Below are 16,085 nucleotides of genomic sequence, written 5' to 3'. Positions count from 1 at the left end.
CAGGACAGAGCCCTGTGGTACCCCACTTGAGACATTCTTCCAACTGGATGTGCAGCCATTTACGACCACTCTTTGGGTCCGATCACTAAGCCAGTTATGAATCCACCTAACAGTTGCCTTGTCCATTCCATACTTAGTCATTTTTTCAATAAGGATTGTATGAGAGACTTTGTCAAATGCTTTGCTGAAGTCAAGATATACTATATCTACAGCATTTCCTTGATCCACCCAATCAGTGATACCGTCATAGAAGGAAATTAAGTTAGTCTGACATGACTTATTAGTTACAAACCCATGCTGACTCTGTTTGATCACTTCATTCTTATCCAGGTATTGACATACATGTTGTTTAATAATTTGTTCAAAGATCTTTCCTGGTATAGAAGTCAGACTCACCGGCCTATAGTTGCCTGGGTCCACCTTCTTCCCCTTTTTGAAGATAGGAACAACATTTGCTCTTCTCCAGTCTTCTGGCACTTCTCCTGTTCTCCAAGAATTTTCAAAGATTATGGAGAGGGGTTCAAAAATTTCTTCTGCTATCTCCTTCAGTACTCTGGGGTGTAATTCATCTGGACCTGGAGACTTGAATTCATTTAGGTTAGCTAAGTGTTTCCTCACTATCTTTCTGTTTATAGATATCCTGGATTCTTCTATTCCCTTAATAGGACAGTGAATAACAGTTGGTGTTACATTTCCTTTCTGAGAGAAAACAGATGCAAAATAGGAATTTAAAAGTTCAGCCTTCTCAACATCCTGTCTTACCAGATCCTCTGGGACAGATGGTGGGGTGCAGCAGTGATGGTGTAGCCCTCCACAGGTAGGGCTGTAGTCCCAGGGCAGTGTAGATAAAGGGTTAGGAAGAGGGTGCAGTGTTTGGCACAGAGATGTAGCAGTGCTGAGGATGTTGCAGGAAGGAGGCAAGGACACAACAGGGTGCAATTTCTTTACCTTTACTTGGCAAACGCAGTCCAGGGTCCTGATTACAGATGGTACAAGGGCAGGCTAGCCTGGAAGCAATTCAGGGATCTCTCTATCAGATAAGTTGTGTAGTCTCCTTATTAGCGCTGGCTTGAGGTACATCCAGTACTGGGTTACACTGAAGTTCCTCCTTCTTATCTTCTCTTAGAACCACCTCGTATGGCAGACAGCTGTAGCCCTCTATCTCTCTTGGCTCACCGGTCCCTGTTGTGCCTCCGAGTCTTAGGTGGGAATAGAGCATTTACAGCTTCCTATTCCTCTGGTTTCTGTTGCAGGACCTTCAGTATCCATGCAACCATGGAGACCAGGCTCCAGATCATGCGCTTTCTCTAGGAGGGAGCTCTCTTTCCTCAGCTCAACCTCCAGCTTCTCTCCACACGTCTACACACGTTGCCCTCCTCACGCTAACTCTCTATTTTCCCTTCCTGGCCCTCAGAGCGCGCTCCTCCCCCAATCCTGGTTCAGAGCTCCCTCTGCTGGCCTGGAGTGGGAACATGTTGCATGTAAATGATTAACTGCTAGAGGGACCCTTCCTTGCTTCCAAGCATGACATCACCATCCCTGGAGGAAGGCAATGCCATTGTGGCGACCATACTCCTGGGGGCGCCACATTGCACTCACTATTCTGCTGGTGCAGTCACTGTGTACATACATTACATTACTGATCCTGAGTTACATCCTGTATTGTACTCCAGAGCTGCACTCACTATTCTGCTGGTGCGGTCACTGTGTACATACATTACTAATCCTGAGTTACATGCTGTATTATACCCCAGAGCTGCACTCACTATTCTGCTGGTGCAGTCACTGTGTACATACATTACATTACTGATCCTGAGTTACATCCTGTATTATACTCCAGAGCTGCACTCACTATTCTGCTGGTGTAGTCACTGTGTACATACATTACAGTACTGATCCTGAGTTACATCCTGTATTATACTCCAGAGCTGCACTCACTACTCTGCTGGTACAGTCACTGTGTACATACATTACATTACTGATCCTGAGTTACATCCTGTATTATACCCCAGAGCTGCACTTACTATTCTGCTGGTGCAGTCACTGTGTACATACATTACATTACTGATCCTGAGTTACATCCTGTATTATACCCCAGAGCTGCACTCACTATCCTGCTGGTGCTGTCACTGTGTACATACATTACATTACTGACCCTGAGTTACATCCTGTATTATACTCCAGAGCTACACTCACTACTCTGCTGGTGCAGTCACTGTGTACATACATTACATTACTGATCCTGAGTTACATCCTGTATTATACTCCAGAGCTACACTCACTACTCTGCTGGTGCAGTCACTGTGTACATACATTACATTACTGATCCTGAGTTACATCCTGTATTATACCCCAGAGCTGCACTTACTATTCTGCCGGTGCAGTCACTGTGTACATACATTACATTTCTGATCCTGAGTTACATCCTGTATTATACCCCAGAGCTGCACTCACTATTCTGCTGGTGCTGTCACTGTGTACATACATTACATTTCTGATCCTGAGTTACATCCTGTATTATACCCCAGAGCTGCACTCACTATTCTGCTGGTGCTGTCACTGTGTACATACATTACATTACTGATCCTGAGTTACATCCTGTATTATACCCCAGAGCTGCACTCACTATTCTGCTGGTGCTGTCACTGTGTACATACATTACATTACTGATCCTGAGTTACATCCTGTATTATACCCCAGAGCTGCACTCACTATTCTGCTGGTGCTGTCACTGTGTACATACATTACATTACTGACCCTGAGTTACATCCTGTATTATACTCCAGAGCTACACTCACTATTCTGCTGGTGCAGTCACTGTGTACATACATTACATTATTGATCCTGAGTTACATCCTGTATTATACTCCAGAGCTACACTCACTACTCTGCTGGTGCAGTCACTGTGTACATACATTACATTACTGATCCTGAGTTACATCCTGTATTATACCCCAGAGCTGCACTTACTATTCTGCCGGTGCAGTCACTGTGTACATACATTACATTTCTGATCCTGAGTTACATCCTGTATTATACCCCAGAGCTGCACTCACTATTCTGCTGGTGCTGTCACTGTGTACATACATTACATTACTGATCCTGAGTTACATCCTGTATTATACCCCAGAGCTGCACTCACTATTCTGCTGGTGCTGTCACTGTGTACATACATTACATTACTGATCCTGAGTTACATCCTGTATTATACCCCAGAGCTGCACTCACTATTCTGCTAGTGCAGTCACTGTGTACATACATTACATTACTGATCCTGAGTTACATCCTGTATTATACTCCAGAGCTGCACTCTCTATTCTGCTGGTGCAGTCACTGTGTACATACATTACATTACTGATCCTGAGTTACATCCTGTATTATACTCCAGAGCTGCACTCTCTATTCTGCTGGTGCAGTCACTGTGTACATACATTGCATTACTGATCCTGAGTTACATCCTGTATTATACTTCAGAGCTGCACTCTCTATTCTGCTGGTGCAGTCACTGTGTACATACATTGCATTACTGATCCTGAGTTACATCCTGTATTATACTTCAGAGCTGCACTCACTATTCTGCTGGTGCAGTCACTGTGTACATACATTACATTACTGATCCTGAGTTACATCCTGTATTATACCCCAGAGCTGCACTCACTATTCTGCTGGTGCAGTCAGTGTACATACATTACATTACTGATCCTGAGTTACATCCTGTATTATACCCCAGAGCTGCACTCACTATTCTGCTGGTGCAGTCACTGTGTACATACATTACATTACTGATCCTGAGTTACATCCTGTATTATACCCCAGAGCTGCACTCACTATTCTGCTGGTGCAGTCACTGTGTACATACATTACATTACTGATCCTGAGTTACATCCTGTATTATACCCCAGAGCTGCACTCACTATTCTGCTGGTGCAGTCACTGTGTACAGACATTACATTACTGATCCTGAGTTACATCCTGTATTATACTCCAGAGCTGCACTCACTATTCTGCTGGTGCAGTCACTGTGTACATACATACATTACTGATCCTGAGTTACATCCTGTATTATACTCCAGAGCTGCACTCACTATTCTGCTGGTGCAGTCACTGTGTACATACATTACATTACTGATCCTGAGTTACATCCTGTATTATACTCCAGAGCTGCACTCACTATTCTGCTGGTGCAGTCACTGTGTACATACATTACATTACTGATCCTGAGTTACATCCTGTGTTATACTCCAGAGCTGCACTCACTATTCTGCTGGTGCAGTCACTGTGTACATACATACTGTAACTACTTATTGTGTCCTACATGCCCATTATTGTCTCCTTGTGAAGTGTTTTTGTGCAGAATACGGGGCTTCTTGTGTGTGATACAGTGAAGTTCCTTTTTTGTATTTGCAGGTTTTCCTACTCTAACACGTCCGGACAGCCGAGCCTTATTCCTAAGCCGGACCAGTCTGTAGACATAGGACAGAGATACGGACTGAGCCCGTTAGACGTCTCTAAAGTGAAGACGCTGTATAACTGCGGTACGTGCTCCTATGACAATGCCTGTAGAAGAAATAATCAGGAGGACCATATACTCCTGCAGAGCAATGGCCACATATAAGCACCGAAGACGAGGATTGGTCCCTACATGGAAGGTCCATTCAGTATCACGTGTTCTGTACAGCAGTCATGTGACATATATTAGCGGCTGAGGTCACATGACTGCTGTACGGAATCTTATGTATCATCGCTCCCTACAATGGTGCGCTGATCACAGACAGGCGGAACCAGGGATTATGGGTACACACCTTAAAATACATTGCATAGGTGGTGTGTTTATGTCAAGCAATATAGTGTCATCCTAGTGCCCCCTGAAATGTTATCACCACCCCCCACCCATCATCTGCTATCCCCGGACCCTCCAATGTCAGAGAACAGAAACTGCAGCGTCTGTGCACCTGAGAGTGTTTGGTGCGCATGGCATTCCCACTTCTTCCATGTTCTGACAACTGGCTGCTAATGCCACGCCTAGGTATGTGGCATACTTTTCACAAAAATAGAATTCGACAGCTGTGATCCCTGATCCCCCCCCTCTTAGAATAACGCCAGTCCTCAGGGTATGTGTGCAATTCCAGCTCAGTCCTACTAACTTCGATGGACCTAAGCTGTAATACCCGACATGACCAGTGGGTATATGTGGTGCTGTTTTTTGAGAGGAAGTAGGCATTTATTTAAAAACCTTGTGCAATACTGTTAACATTCTAGAATATAAACAATAACAATGTCAGTGTCTTGTAATCTAAGTCTCCTCACCTCGGCATGCTTAGCATGTCATTCTCCGCAAGGAGAAATGATACTTCTTGGATATCGGTCAGACCCCTCTCTCACAGCCAAACCAGATCTCCCACTTTGCACTGATGAGGGGCAGTACCCCGAAACACAGTGTCTGCAAATGGAGATTCTGGCTTGGCTTTTATCCTAAGTCATGTAACAAGGCTCGTTAAAGGGTCCACATTGACTTATAGGACTGCTACTTCCAATAGGTGGCGCTAGAGTTCTAGTCCTCTTTCTCTCTGAAGAGACAATTTGCATAATTAGCAAAATGCAGTAATTAACATCCTCCCCAATCTCTTCCCTGTGGTCCGTGGGTGAGTTTGGGTTCAGCTTTTTAATATACCTTGTTTTTTAGATATTTGCAGTTTCCTGTTAACCGGAATCAATGGGTCTTTAGACTTTGAGACGTTCGCTTCATCCTATAAGGATTCTACGAGCTGCGTCTGGCTTGTAAGGGTCAACAGAAACAGAGTGAGTACTTTTCCTTCGATATTCTGGAGGTTCCTATGATTACGGCGATTCCAAACGTACAGTTAAAGTAAGTGGTGGAAATAAATTCTGACATTTCTAAAAGAAAAAAAAAATAGTTTTGTTTTCCCATTTTCTGAGAATATCTTTTTTTTTGTTTGTTTTTTTTTTCCCCCACCCTTGAAGCTGTGTGATGACTTCTTTCTTTTTTCTATGCCCTGTGTTGATGTTTTATTGGTACCATTTTGGAGTACACATGATGTTTTGATTGTTTTTTTTTATAGCATTTTTTTATTCCAATTTTTATTTTATTGCATTATTCAAAAAAAATTTTTTTTTTTAATTAATTTTGCCTTGACGCATTCAGTCATTTTATATTTTAATAAATTGGACTTTTAAGGATACGGCGACAGCAAATCTGCTTTATTTATTTTTAAACTAATAAAAAGGGGTGACTCGAATTTTTAAGGAAAATTAAGAAAACAAGCCACCCATAGTCAGAAGGATCATTGAGGCAAATTGCATAATATCTAATTATAATAGTAGATTGTGTTTTGTTCTTGCACACCGAGCCGTCATTGCTATACTGTAAAGAGCACGAATCAGGGCAGCATTTTGTATTCTGGTATTTTCCAGGCGTTCTTGCAGTTTGATCAGTTTGATGTTCCCTCCTCTGCTGAATGTGCCGCATATTACCTTACGGTATACGATGGGCAGAGCAGGACGTCCGCTGTGCTGCTGGACCGAGCGTGCGGTGCTCAGGAGCTCCCTCTATTGGTGGCGTCCGGGAACTCCTTGCTGGTGGAGTTCGTTTATGAGGTCCCTCTGGCAGCCATTGACTTAAAGGCTTCCTATGGGTTAGGTATGTGAAGCGGAGAGGTGCACTATATTCTATGAAGACATGTATATATTTATATATATTAATCCTGGGATAGAGTTTAGCAATTTTTTTTTATTCCTCATATTCCTTGTTTTTCTCAGTTTGTGTATCCCCAGTTCTATACCCCAAAGTCTCTGTTATCCAGGTATCCACCATTATAATTTCTGTTGCTCCCCCTAGTGGACTGCGGCGGCACGTACACTTCTGATAACGGCACCATCACATCTCCCTGCTATCCAGATCTCTATCCGAACTTGTCAGATTGTATCACAACAATATTGGCTCCTGAGGGCTATCAGGTAAGATTTATAATTATAATATAATGAATAGATTTGCATAATGCTGATGTATTCTCTTCTTCACCGATCCCGTATCTCCACCCATGTCCATAATGAAACTGGTCACTTTTGGGTTCGTTGACCCAATGTGTGGAGACTATCGGCTATGATGTCTCCTGTACACACGAAGCACAGACATGAGGGGTTCCTGCTGTCCTGCCTCTATGCAGCACGTTATATCAGCAGCTGCATGGAGGATGTTTTACAGTAGTACCGAGCAGTGTAGCTGTGAATCCAGCTGTGGGGGTAATATAGAACACTTACTAGAAAGAAGCAGCACAGTTTCTGTGTCATCCTTTTGCTCTGCATCCCTCATCCATAGATTTCAATAGGCAGCTGTAATCTGACCCCTCAGTTATCTGCAATCCCTCTTGTCTTAAGCAAGTCAGGTTTTAGCAGTTTTTCACAAACTCCATTATATTAATGCCCGGGTGGCTATAACAGTGCTACACCTCCTGTATCATGCAGTAGTGTATCAGTAATACCCACTAGTAATACCTACTCTTACTTCTAACAGATTATCCTGAATTTTACTACTTTCGACGTAGAGTATTCCAACTCCTGCCTCTACGATTACCTTATCATCAATGATGGCGGCAGAACAGATTCGCCATTGCTGGGCAGATTCTGCAGTAATGCACCCATCCCTCCCATCATCTCCACCGGGAACCTTCTCCTGTTAGAGTTCCGCAGTGACAACTGGCTAAACATGGCCGGCTACAGCGCTAACTATTACTTTGGTAAGAAGTTGCTGAGTGTTCATGTAGACTTAGGATATTTTTTATGGGTTATGATTATGGTAAATTTTGCAACTTATTTGCTTTTCTATAATTTATTTTTTTAACCTTTTAATAATTTTTTTTTTTTTACTTTACTCATTAATGGTGTACACCACAGGAAATGGTTACGGTCTGTTGGTTTTGCAAGTATTTAGTACTGAAAAACTCAACTAAACTGAGGACTCGATTCACCATTTGTGAAAGGGGGGGGGGGGGTGTATCTTTAAAGGGCTTGTTCCTGGCTTTAAGATTGATGATCTATCATTGGAAACAGCTGATCGGCAGGGTGCCAGGTGTTGCACCCCCACCGACCAGACATTGATGACCTATCCTAAGAATGTCTATGTTAAATTTTAACATATTTAAGTCTTAAAGCCGTGGACTTGAACAAAAAATGTGTAGGGCGCACTATCTGTGCTAATCACAACCTCATATATGAGAGTAGGTGCTGCAACAATGGAATAACATAACTATAAAAAAAGAAGAAGAAAGCACCACTGCAAAAGCGCACACTAGACTCAATAAAAATAGAAAATGTTTATTGGTGCAAGAAAAATATTAAAAACACAATAAAAACATGATGAGCAACCCACAATGATATAATGGTTGACTATAGCCTGTATAACACATATAGCTGATATAATAATGCATATACAATCAAACCATGAGAGACGTATCTCAGCAACCACCTTTAAGCTAGGCTCATGAGGACCACATGATCCAAATATAACGTGGTGACTGCAAGAAGTAATTCAGTCCACACAATCATATACACTCTCCATTATATAGCATATGGGCCACAATAGGCCACATAGAAAAATGGCCAGAGTCCATCACCAAGTGATCCGAACGCCACACTAAGCACAATAAGCGGCAAAGCTATAAGGAGATAACAACAAGTGGGTACTCAACCCAAAGCCATACCCTACACGTGTCGCCACAACCCGTGCGGCTTCATCAGGGGAAGTGATCTGGCTAAAGTCCAAATTGCTTAAATATCTTACTGAGGCCAGGTGAAAGCACTTATGTGCCCTGGGAGGGCCCCCTCCATCCAGAGAACTTATTCAAAGACCGGCGTCCCGGTCTCATAGAAAACATGGCCACCACGCATGCGCTATGTAATCCTCATGAAACTGGTGAATAACCACCAGAGTTCTATTGCGCATGCGTCCAGTGGGACGCATAGACCTCTCCCATGAAACGCAAAACCGGAACACTACAATGGTTGTGCCCCAAATAGATCAATGTGCGGCACTATAAACCATATGTCCATAAGCTATACCAGGGAGCAAGGGAACACATAGGGCTACCGAACGCGCAGTACACACATGGACAAACATGAGACAATACAATATAACAGATACACAGGGGAAGGGGCACACAAACATAGAATAAGACAATTGAAAAAGATAATACAAGGAAAAAATGTCACAACCAGAATTGAAAGGAGTACAATAAACCAAGAAAAAGAAGGAAGCGGAGGAGGAAAAGAAAAGAAGAAGAGAGAGATGAGAGAAGATATTGTTATCTCTCCCCTCCCCCCTCTCCCACTCCCCTCCCCTCCTCAACCAAAGGGCTAAAAACAGCCCCGACCATACCCAGAATACCGTCATGACCACGGATAGTACTATAAGTGCCCTAATTGACAAGACCTAATTACATAAGTAATAAGCGTATCCCAGATGACATAGTCACCCAATATGGATAAAGGAAGAAGGATGATGTACTAAAGAAAATGGTCAACTAAGGTTGATACATTAACCAAGGATCACAAAATTCCACCTACACTTTGGCCATTCAAGAGGGCCCATCCATAATCAAGGGATCGGTCCAAAACCCTACATTACGGTCCCCATGAGCCCGATATCAAGGACACATTAGTCAACCATGACATAAAAAGTATATTAGATGATCCATCAAGGCTTAAAGAGACCCAATTGTGCATCACCGGCCTAAAACGACCGACAATAACATTCCCTAAGGGAACCCCCTAGCGGTCAAATATATTGACACAATGGAGGGATCCCGATTTTATACCAAGTTCCATATATCCAAAAAGACATGATAAACAATAATCCCAATTTTTATTCAATAATTAATACATATATAAATAGGGAGCCCAAGCGCAATATTGTTGGATGCAACTTCAATCACGATGATAAAATAGTTGTCCCCTCATTGATAGTCATGTCCAAGGAGGGAAAAGGCCTAAGGAAAAAAGAAAAGAGAGGGGGAACATGAATAAAAAATAATATATGAAAAGTCAACCTAGGAATCCTGTAAATAGGAGCTCTTCATTTAAGCCACTCGGGCTCAATGAGTCCAAGTTGAATATCCACCTGGACTCCACTTGTAATAACAGTTTCCTAGGTGAACCATTAGATAATGATATTCTCTCCAATCCACATACCCTGGTATCCGCAATCTTAAGGGCCTGTCACACTAAGAGATATCGCTAGCAATATCGCTATAACTAGTGACGTTATAGCGATATTGCTAGCGACATCGCTATGTCTGATACTTACCTCCGACCGGCTCCCCCGCTGGTTATCGCTGATCGCGCGAGAACGTCCTGGACCGTTTCTCGTCGTCAGCTTCCTGCGGCGCTTCCTGCTGTGAGGACGAGCGACGCGTGGAGCCGGGCGGGAGGACGCAGGATCGCCGCGTCTGACAGGTAAGTAGCGACCCCCGTCCCCAGCGATGTCGCTAGTGAGATCTGCCTATGTGGCAGCTCACTAGCGACCACTTAGCGATGCACCAGAGATCCTGACCGCGTCATATCGCTGGTCGGGATCGCTGGTACATCGCTAAGTGTGACAGTACCTTTACCAGCATGGTAAGTCAGGAAATGAGCTGCCAAAGATGTCAAGGTCTTGCCCTTGGCTTGATCAGTACATGCCAAATTGATTGTAGAAAAATGTTTCTGTATCCTACGGCGTAACTCCTGTGAAGTCTGACCGACGTATACCTGATGACACGGACAGATTAAGGCATAAACCACACAATTCGTCTTACAATTGATATACGACATCAACTTATGTTTAGTTCCATTCCTTGGGTTCACAAAGTAGTCCCTGGTAGGAGGCATATAAGAGCATATGGTGCAATTGCCACATGCAAATGGGCCTCTCAGTTTTATTCCCCTATCCAACCCAATTGTTGGTCTCATATAATGACTTTTAGTTAAGATGTCTCTGAGATTCGGAGCCCTTCTTGCTGTAATGCAAGGCTGCTCCGACACAAGAGCAGATGTCTGTAGATCCGTCCTAAGTATACCCCAATGTCTCCCAAGCACTTCTCTCACCTGTGACCATTGGCTGTTATACTTTGTAATGAATCGAGGCGTTGAATCTCGGGTCTTGTCATGTGTGGCCAAAAGTGAATTCTGTTAACATCCATTTGCTCGTTGATAAGCTCGTGAAATGCTGCCACGGGGTTAATTCCTCTTCTTAAAGCGCTTAGTTAGATTTAAGGCTTCCTCCCGAAACACTTCATCCGATGTGCAATTTCTCCGTGCTCTTAAAAATTGCCCCACGGGAACTCCATTTCTAGTATGGGCCGGATGAAAGCTTGTGTAGTCCAACAAACTATTCGTAGCAGTAGGTTTCCTAAATAGTTTCGTGGAAATACCCCCATTCACATTGGAAACCGTAAGATCTAGGAAGGTAACGGAAACAGAGGACACAGTATAAGTAAGCACGATGTTATATGGGTTAGAGTTTAGTAAACCCATAAAAACATCACATTCCTCCACTGTGCCAGTCCAAATAAAAAATATATCGTCGATAAAGTGCGACCAATGTCGCACCCTATCACTGAATGGACCTGTAACATATACCTGAGTAGCCTCCCACCATCCGAGAAAAAGATTCGCCAAAACCGGGGCACACCTGGCCCCCATGGCCACACCGGAAGTCTGAAGGTAATAAGATCTGTCAAAAAGGAAAAAATTGTGTTTCATGATAAATCCCAGCAGATCCGCAATAAATGAATCATGCATTCTATCTGACTGGACTACCTGATCAAGAAAATATAATACCGATGTAATACCATCAGAATGATCAATGTTTGAATAGAGCGATTCCACATCGCAGGTAACGAAGAAGGCCCCAGAGGGCAAGGTTACATCCCGGTATTTCCTGATGAAGTGGGAAGTATCCTGTAAATAAGAAGGCAAGGCCTTAACTATGGGTTGGAGAAAATAATCCACATAGATGGAAGCCTTTTCACATAGTTGCTAGCATAGGCAGCCTATCGGTCCACCCGGAGGTCTCACCAGATCTTTATGGACCTTAGGTAACATGTAAAAGGTGGGTGTAGGATGTTCCACCCACAAAAATTCCATTTCTTTCTTATTAATAATGCCCAGTTCAACTGCTCTGTCCAATAACCTCCTATATTTGACAGAAAAGGGTCCTGTCGGATCCGATGGCAATCTTTTATAATATCGACCATTGTCCAATTGACGGTGAGCCTCTTCCTGATATAATTCATGCGGCCACAGCACTACATTCCCGCCCTTATCGGTAGCCCTATGTGTTCCCTTGCTCCGTATAGCTTATGGACATATGGTTTATAGTGCCGCACATTGATCTATTTGGGGCACAACCATTGTAGTGTTCCGGTTTTGCGTTTCATGGGAGAGGTCTATGCGTCCCACTGGACGCATGCGCAATAGAACTCTGGTGGTTATTCACCAGTTTCATGAGGATTACATAGCGCATGCGTGGTGGCCATGTTTTCTATGAGACCGGGATGCCGGTCTTTGAATAAGTTCTCTGGATGGAGGGGGCCCTCCCAGGGCACATAAGTGCTTTCACCTGGCCTCAGTAAGATATTTAAGCAATTTGGACTTTAGCCAGATCACTTCCCCTGATGAAGCCGCACGGGTTGTGGCGACACGTGTAGGGTATGGCTTTGGGTTGAGTACCCACTTGTTGTTATCTCCTTATAGCTTTGCCGCTTATTGTGCTTAGTGTGGCGTTCGGACCACTTGGTGATGGACTCTGGCCATTTTTCTATGTGGCCTATTGTGGCCCATATGCTATATAATGGAGAGTGTATATGATTGTGTGGACTGAATTACTTCTTGCAGTCACCACGTTATATTTGGATCATGTGGTCCTCATGAGCCTAGCTTAAAGGTGGTTGCTGAGATACGTCTCTCATGGTTTGATTGTATATGCATTATTATATCAGCTATATGTGTTATACAGGCTATATTCAACCATTATATCATTGTGGGTTGCTCATCATGTTTTTATTGTGTTTTTAATATTTTTCTTGCATCAATAAACATTTTCTATTTTTATTGAGTCTAGTGTGCGCTTTTGCAGTGGTGCTTTCTTCTTCTTTTTTTAAAGCCGTGGACAACTCCTTTAAGTCACTTGTCGTTTTTTGTTTTTTTTTGTCTCGTGGTATGCGTTGACTTTTTTTTCACCAAATTTTTCTAAATGGCACACGTGATTCATGAATGCTGCCAAAAATAAAATAAAAAATAAAATTAAAAATACAATGTGTTTTTAGCTTTTTTTACATAAAAAATTCAGATCTTCTGTTAGTGTATGTGCACACGCTGTGGATTCACCTGTGGATTTTTCCGTGTGGATCAGCAGGTAAAATCGCAGGTAAAGTGACCTGCGTTTTACCTGCGGATTTGCCAGCGGTTTTCCCCTTTGTGGTTTGACACCTGGACAATGGAATAGGTGTCAAACCGCAGCGGAATCCGCAGAAAGAATTGACATGCTGCGAATTTAAAACCGCAGCTTTTCCGCACGGAAAAATCTGCAGCATGTGCACTGCGGATTTGAAATCCCATTGAATAACATGGTACTGTACACTGCGGAACTGCTGCGGATCCGCAGTGGATCCGCAGCAGAGTCCGCAGTGTGTGCACATAGCCTTAAAGCGGCATTAGCAAGACATAACCCCTTTACCCCCGGGGCCATTTTCAGTTTCTGCACTTCGTTTTTTGCTCCACTCTTTCCCAGAGCCATAACTTTTTTTAATTCTTCCGTCAATATGACTTGTTTTTTTGCAGAACGAGTTATACTTTTGAACGACACCATTGGTTTTAACATATTGTGTACTGGAAAACGGGAAAAAAATTCCAAATGCGGTGAAATTGCAAAAAAAAAGTGCAATCCCACAATAGTTTTTGTTTTTTTTTAACCATGTTCAGTAAATGCTCACCAAAAACTCGCCATTATGATTCTCCAGGTCATTACAAGTTCATAGACACCAAACATGTCTTGGTTCTTTTTTATTTAAGTGGTGAAAAAAAATCCAAACTTTGGTAAAGGGAAAAAAAAATTACGCCATTTTCCGAGACCTATAGCGTCTCCATTTTTCGTGATTTGGGGATGGGTGAGGGCTTACTTTTGTACACTGAGTTGACATTTTTATTTTGGTGTATATGCGATATTTTGATTGCCGGTTATTGCAATTTTGCAGAGACCAAAAACCGTAATTCTGGCGATTTAATTTTTTTTCTCATTACGCCATTTACTGATCGGGTTAATTCTTTTTTTTTACGTTAAAGACTGGAGGACATTTGTGCTAAAATGCTGCAACTTTAGTTTTTTTTTTAAAGTCACAATTGATGAATCAGCTGAAGACTTGTGAAAAATAAAAACCTCGTCCACAATGGTGCACACAAAAAACCTGATAATGTGTTAGGGTGTGTGCACACGCTGCAGATTTAGGAAAATCCGCAGGTCAAAAGACCTGCAGTTTATCTGCGGTTTTGCCCTGCGGTTTATCACCTCTACAATGGAGGAGATGTAAACCGCAGCGGAATCCGCAGCAAGAATGACATGTCCATTCTTTCTGCGGATTAGAAACAGCGGAAAAATCCGCACCGTCTGCATTGCGGTTTCCATTTCCCATAGGATATTATGGTACTGTACACCGCAGCAGATCCGCAGGACCAAAACCACTGCAGATCCGCAGCAGAATCAGCAGCGTGTGCACACACCCTTAAAGAGCCATAGAATAGTTGCAGATTAAAAGGAAAAATTGGCACTAATTAAACAAAGGCAAAAACTGCCAAAAAACTAGACAATAAGCAGAATGAATTGGGGCTTGCCTCTTTACTTTTGTAGAGTTTTAGACGTTTTTTGCGATCCTTTCCATTGTTTAATTTCCTATTTTTCAGTGCCGTCTCCATAGGGTTACACGCTTTTTGAGGAAAGCCTGCCGGTTGTCACCTTTCTGGAGGAAATTTGATGATTTTTCCAAATCTAAACTGCAATAAAATGCATTTCCGTGTCAACATATGATATAAAGTGTCAGTTCTGTACGAGCCGAGTTAGAATTTAATAATAAACAATCAATATGTAATGTATTGTTGGTTTTGAGCGCTTGCTTATGGCATATTAGAGCCAGAAGTCATGTCAGTTCTCACTAATTAAATCCATCTTAGGCTATGTGCACACGTAGTTGGAAGTGCTGCGGATTTTGAAAAATCCACAGGTCAAAATACCTGCGGTTTTTCCCAGAGTTTTCACACTTCACAATGGTGAAGGTGTGAAACCGCAGCGGAATCCGCACAAAGAATTGACATGCTGCGGATTGTAACCCGCAGCAAATCCGAGCGGAAAAATCCGCAGCATGTGCACAGCGTTTTTGGTTTTACCATTGAAAACAATGGTACTGTACAACGCAGCAGAAACTGCTGCGGACCCGCAGGGCCAGAAACGCTGTGGATCCGCAGCAGGATCCGCAGCAGAATCCGCAACGTGTGCACATAGCCTAAGGGCTATATTGTGAGACTTCTGCCCCTCCCTTATACTTTACACTGCTGCTCTGCTTGTTTAGAAGTTCTACCTTTCAGATCCATCGGCTTTACAGTCAGATTTTTTTTTCTGCAAGAACAGCATCTATTCCGGGCCGTGAATATGGACTAATGGTGGGATCATCATTTACACACAAGACCACCATCATCATTATCTGACTTTATTGGGGAGATCACATATGTTACCTCCAAATAACTCTTAAATCCCTGTTCCCTAAGTCTTGTATTATTTCTAGATAATAATTTTCATCATTTCCCTCTGGATCAATAAAGTGTATCGTATCGTATAATAAAAAAAAAACAATAATTGTTTAATGCAATAATGTGTAAACTGATGTGGAAAAAAATTAATGTTGTAAAAATGAATGTTTAAAATGTATGAAGTTAGAGATATAAACCGTAGCATTACACTATTCAGGCACTAAGCACTCTTAGTGGAGTAGACCGCAAAATAGGTGATTAATATATACATTGCAGTACCACCCTTGGTCACCAGG

The 16,085-nt window shown here is 42.6% G+C and overlaps 1 protein-coding gene across 2 annotated transcripts in view; it reads left to right on the top strand.

Annotated features, from left to right (window-relative positions):
* LOC141092411 (embryonic protein UVS.2-like) overlaps window positions 1-15,138 on the top strand; it is a 55,223-nt gene extending 40,085 nt beyond the window's left edge. For both annotated transcript variants that reach the window (XM_073578546.1, XM_073578547.1), the window contains exons 8-13: window positions 4,408-4,535; window positions 5,684-5,799; window positions 6,433-6,658; window positions 6,857-6,975; window positions 7,532-7,754; window positions 14,950-15,138. In XM_073578546.1, coding sequence (XP_073434647.1) covers window positions 4,408-4,535; window positions 5,684-5,799; window positions 6,433-6,658; window positions 6,857-6,975; window positions 7,532-7,754; window positions 14,950-14,963 — 826 coding nt within the window. In that variant the 3' untranslated portion in view covers window positions 14,964-15,138. The remainder of the gene's footprint in view (window positions 1-4,407; window positions 4,536-5,683; window positions 5,800-6,432; window positions 6,659-6,856; window positions 6,976-7,531; window positions 7,755-14,949) is intronic.
* The last annotated feature ends 947 nt before the right edge of the window (window positions 15,139-16,085 follow it).

This window comes from Dendrobates tinctorius, unplaced genomic scaffold (genome assembly GCF_039654945.1).
Source record: "Dendrobates tinctorius isolate UK_male_01 unplaced genomic scaffold, ASM3965494v1 ptg000059l, whole genome shotgun sequence".
Taxonomy (NCBI): Eukaryota; Metazoa; Chordata; class Amphibia; order Anura; family Dendrobatidae; genus Dendrobates; species Dendrobates tinctorius.
Note: the sequence above shows the minus strand (reverse complement) of the source record. Positions and strands in the feature narration are given on the sequence as shown.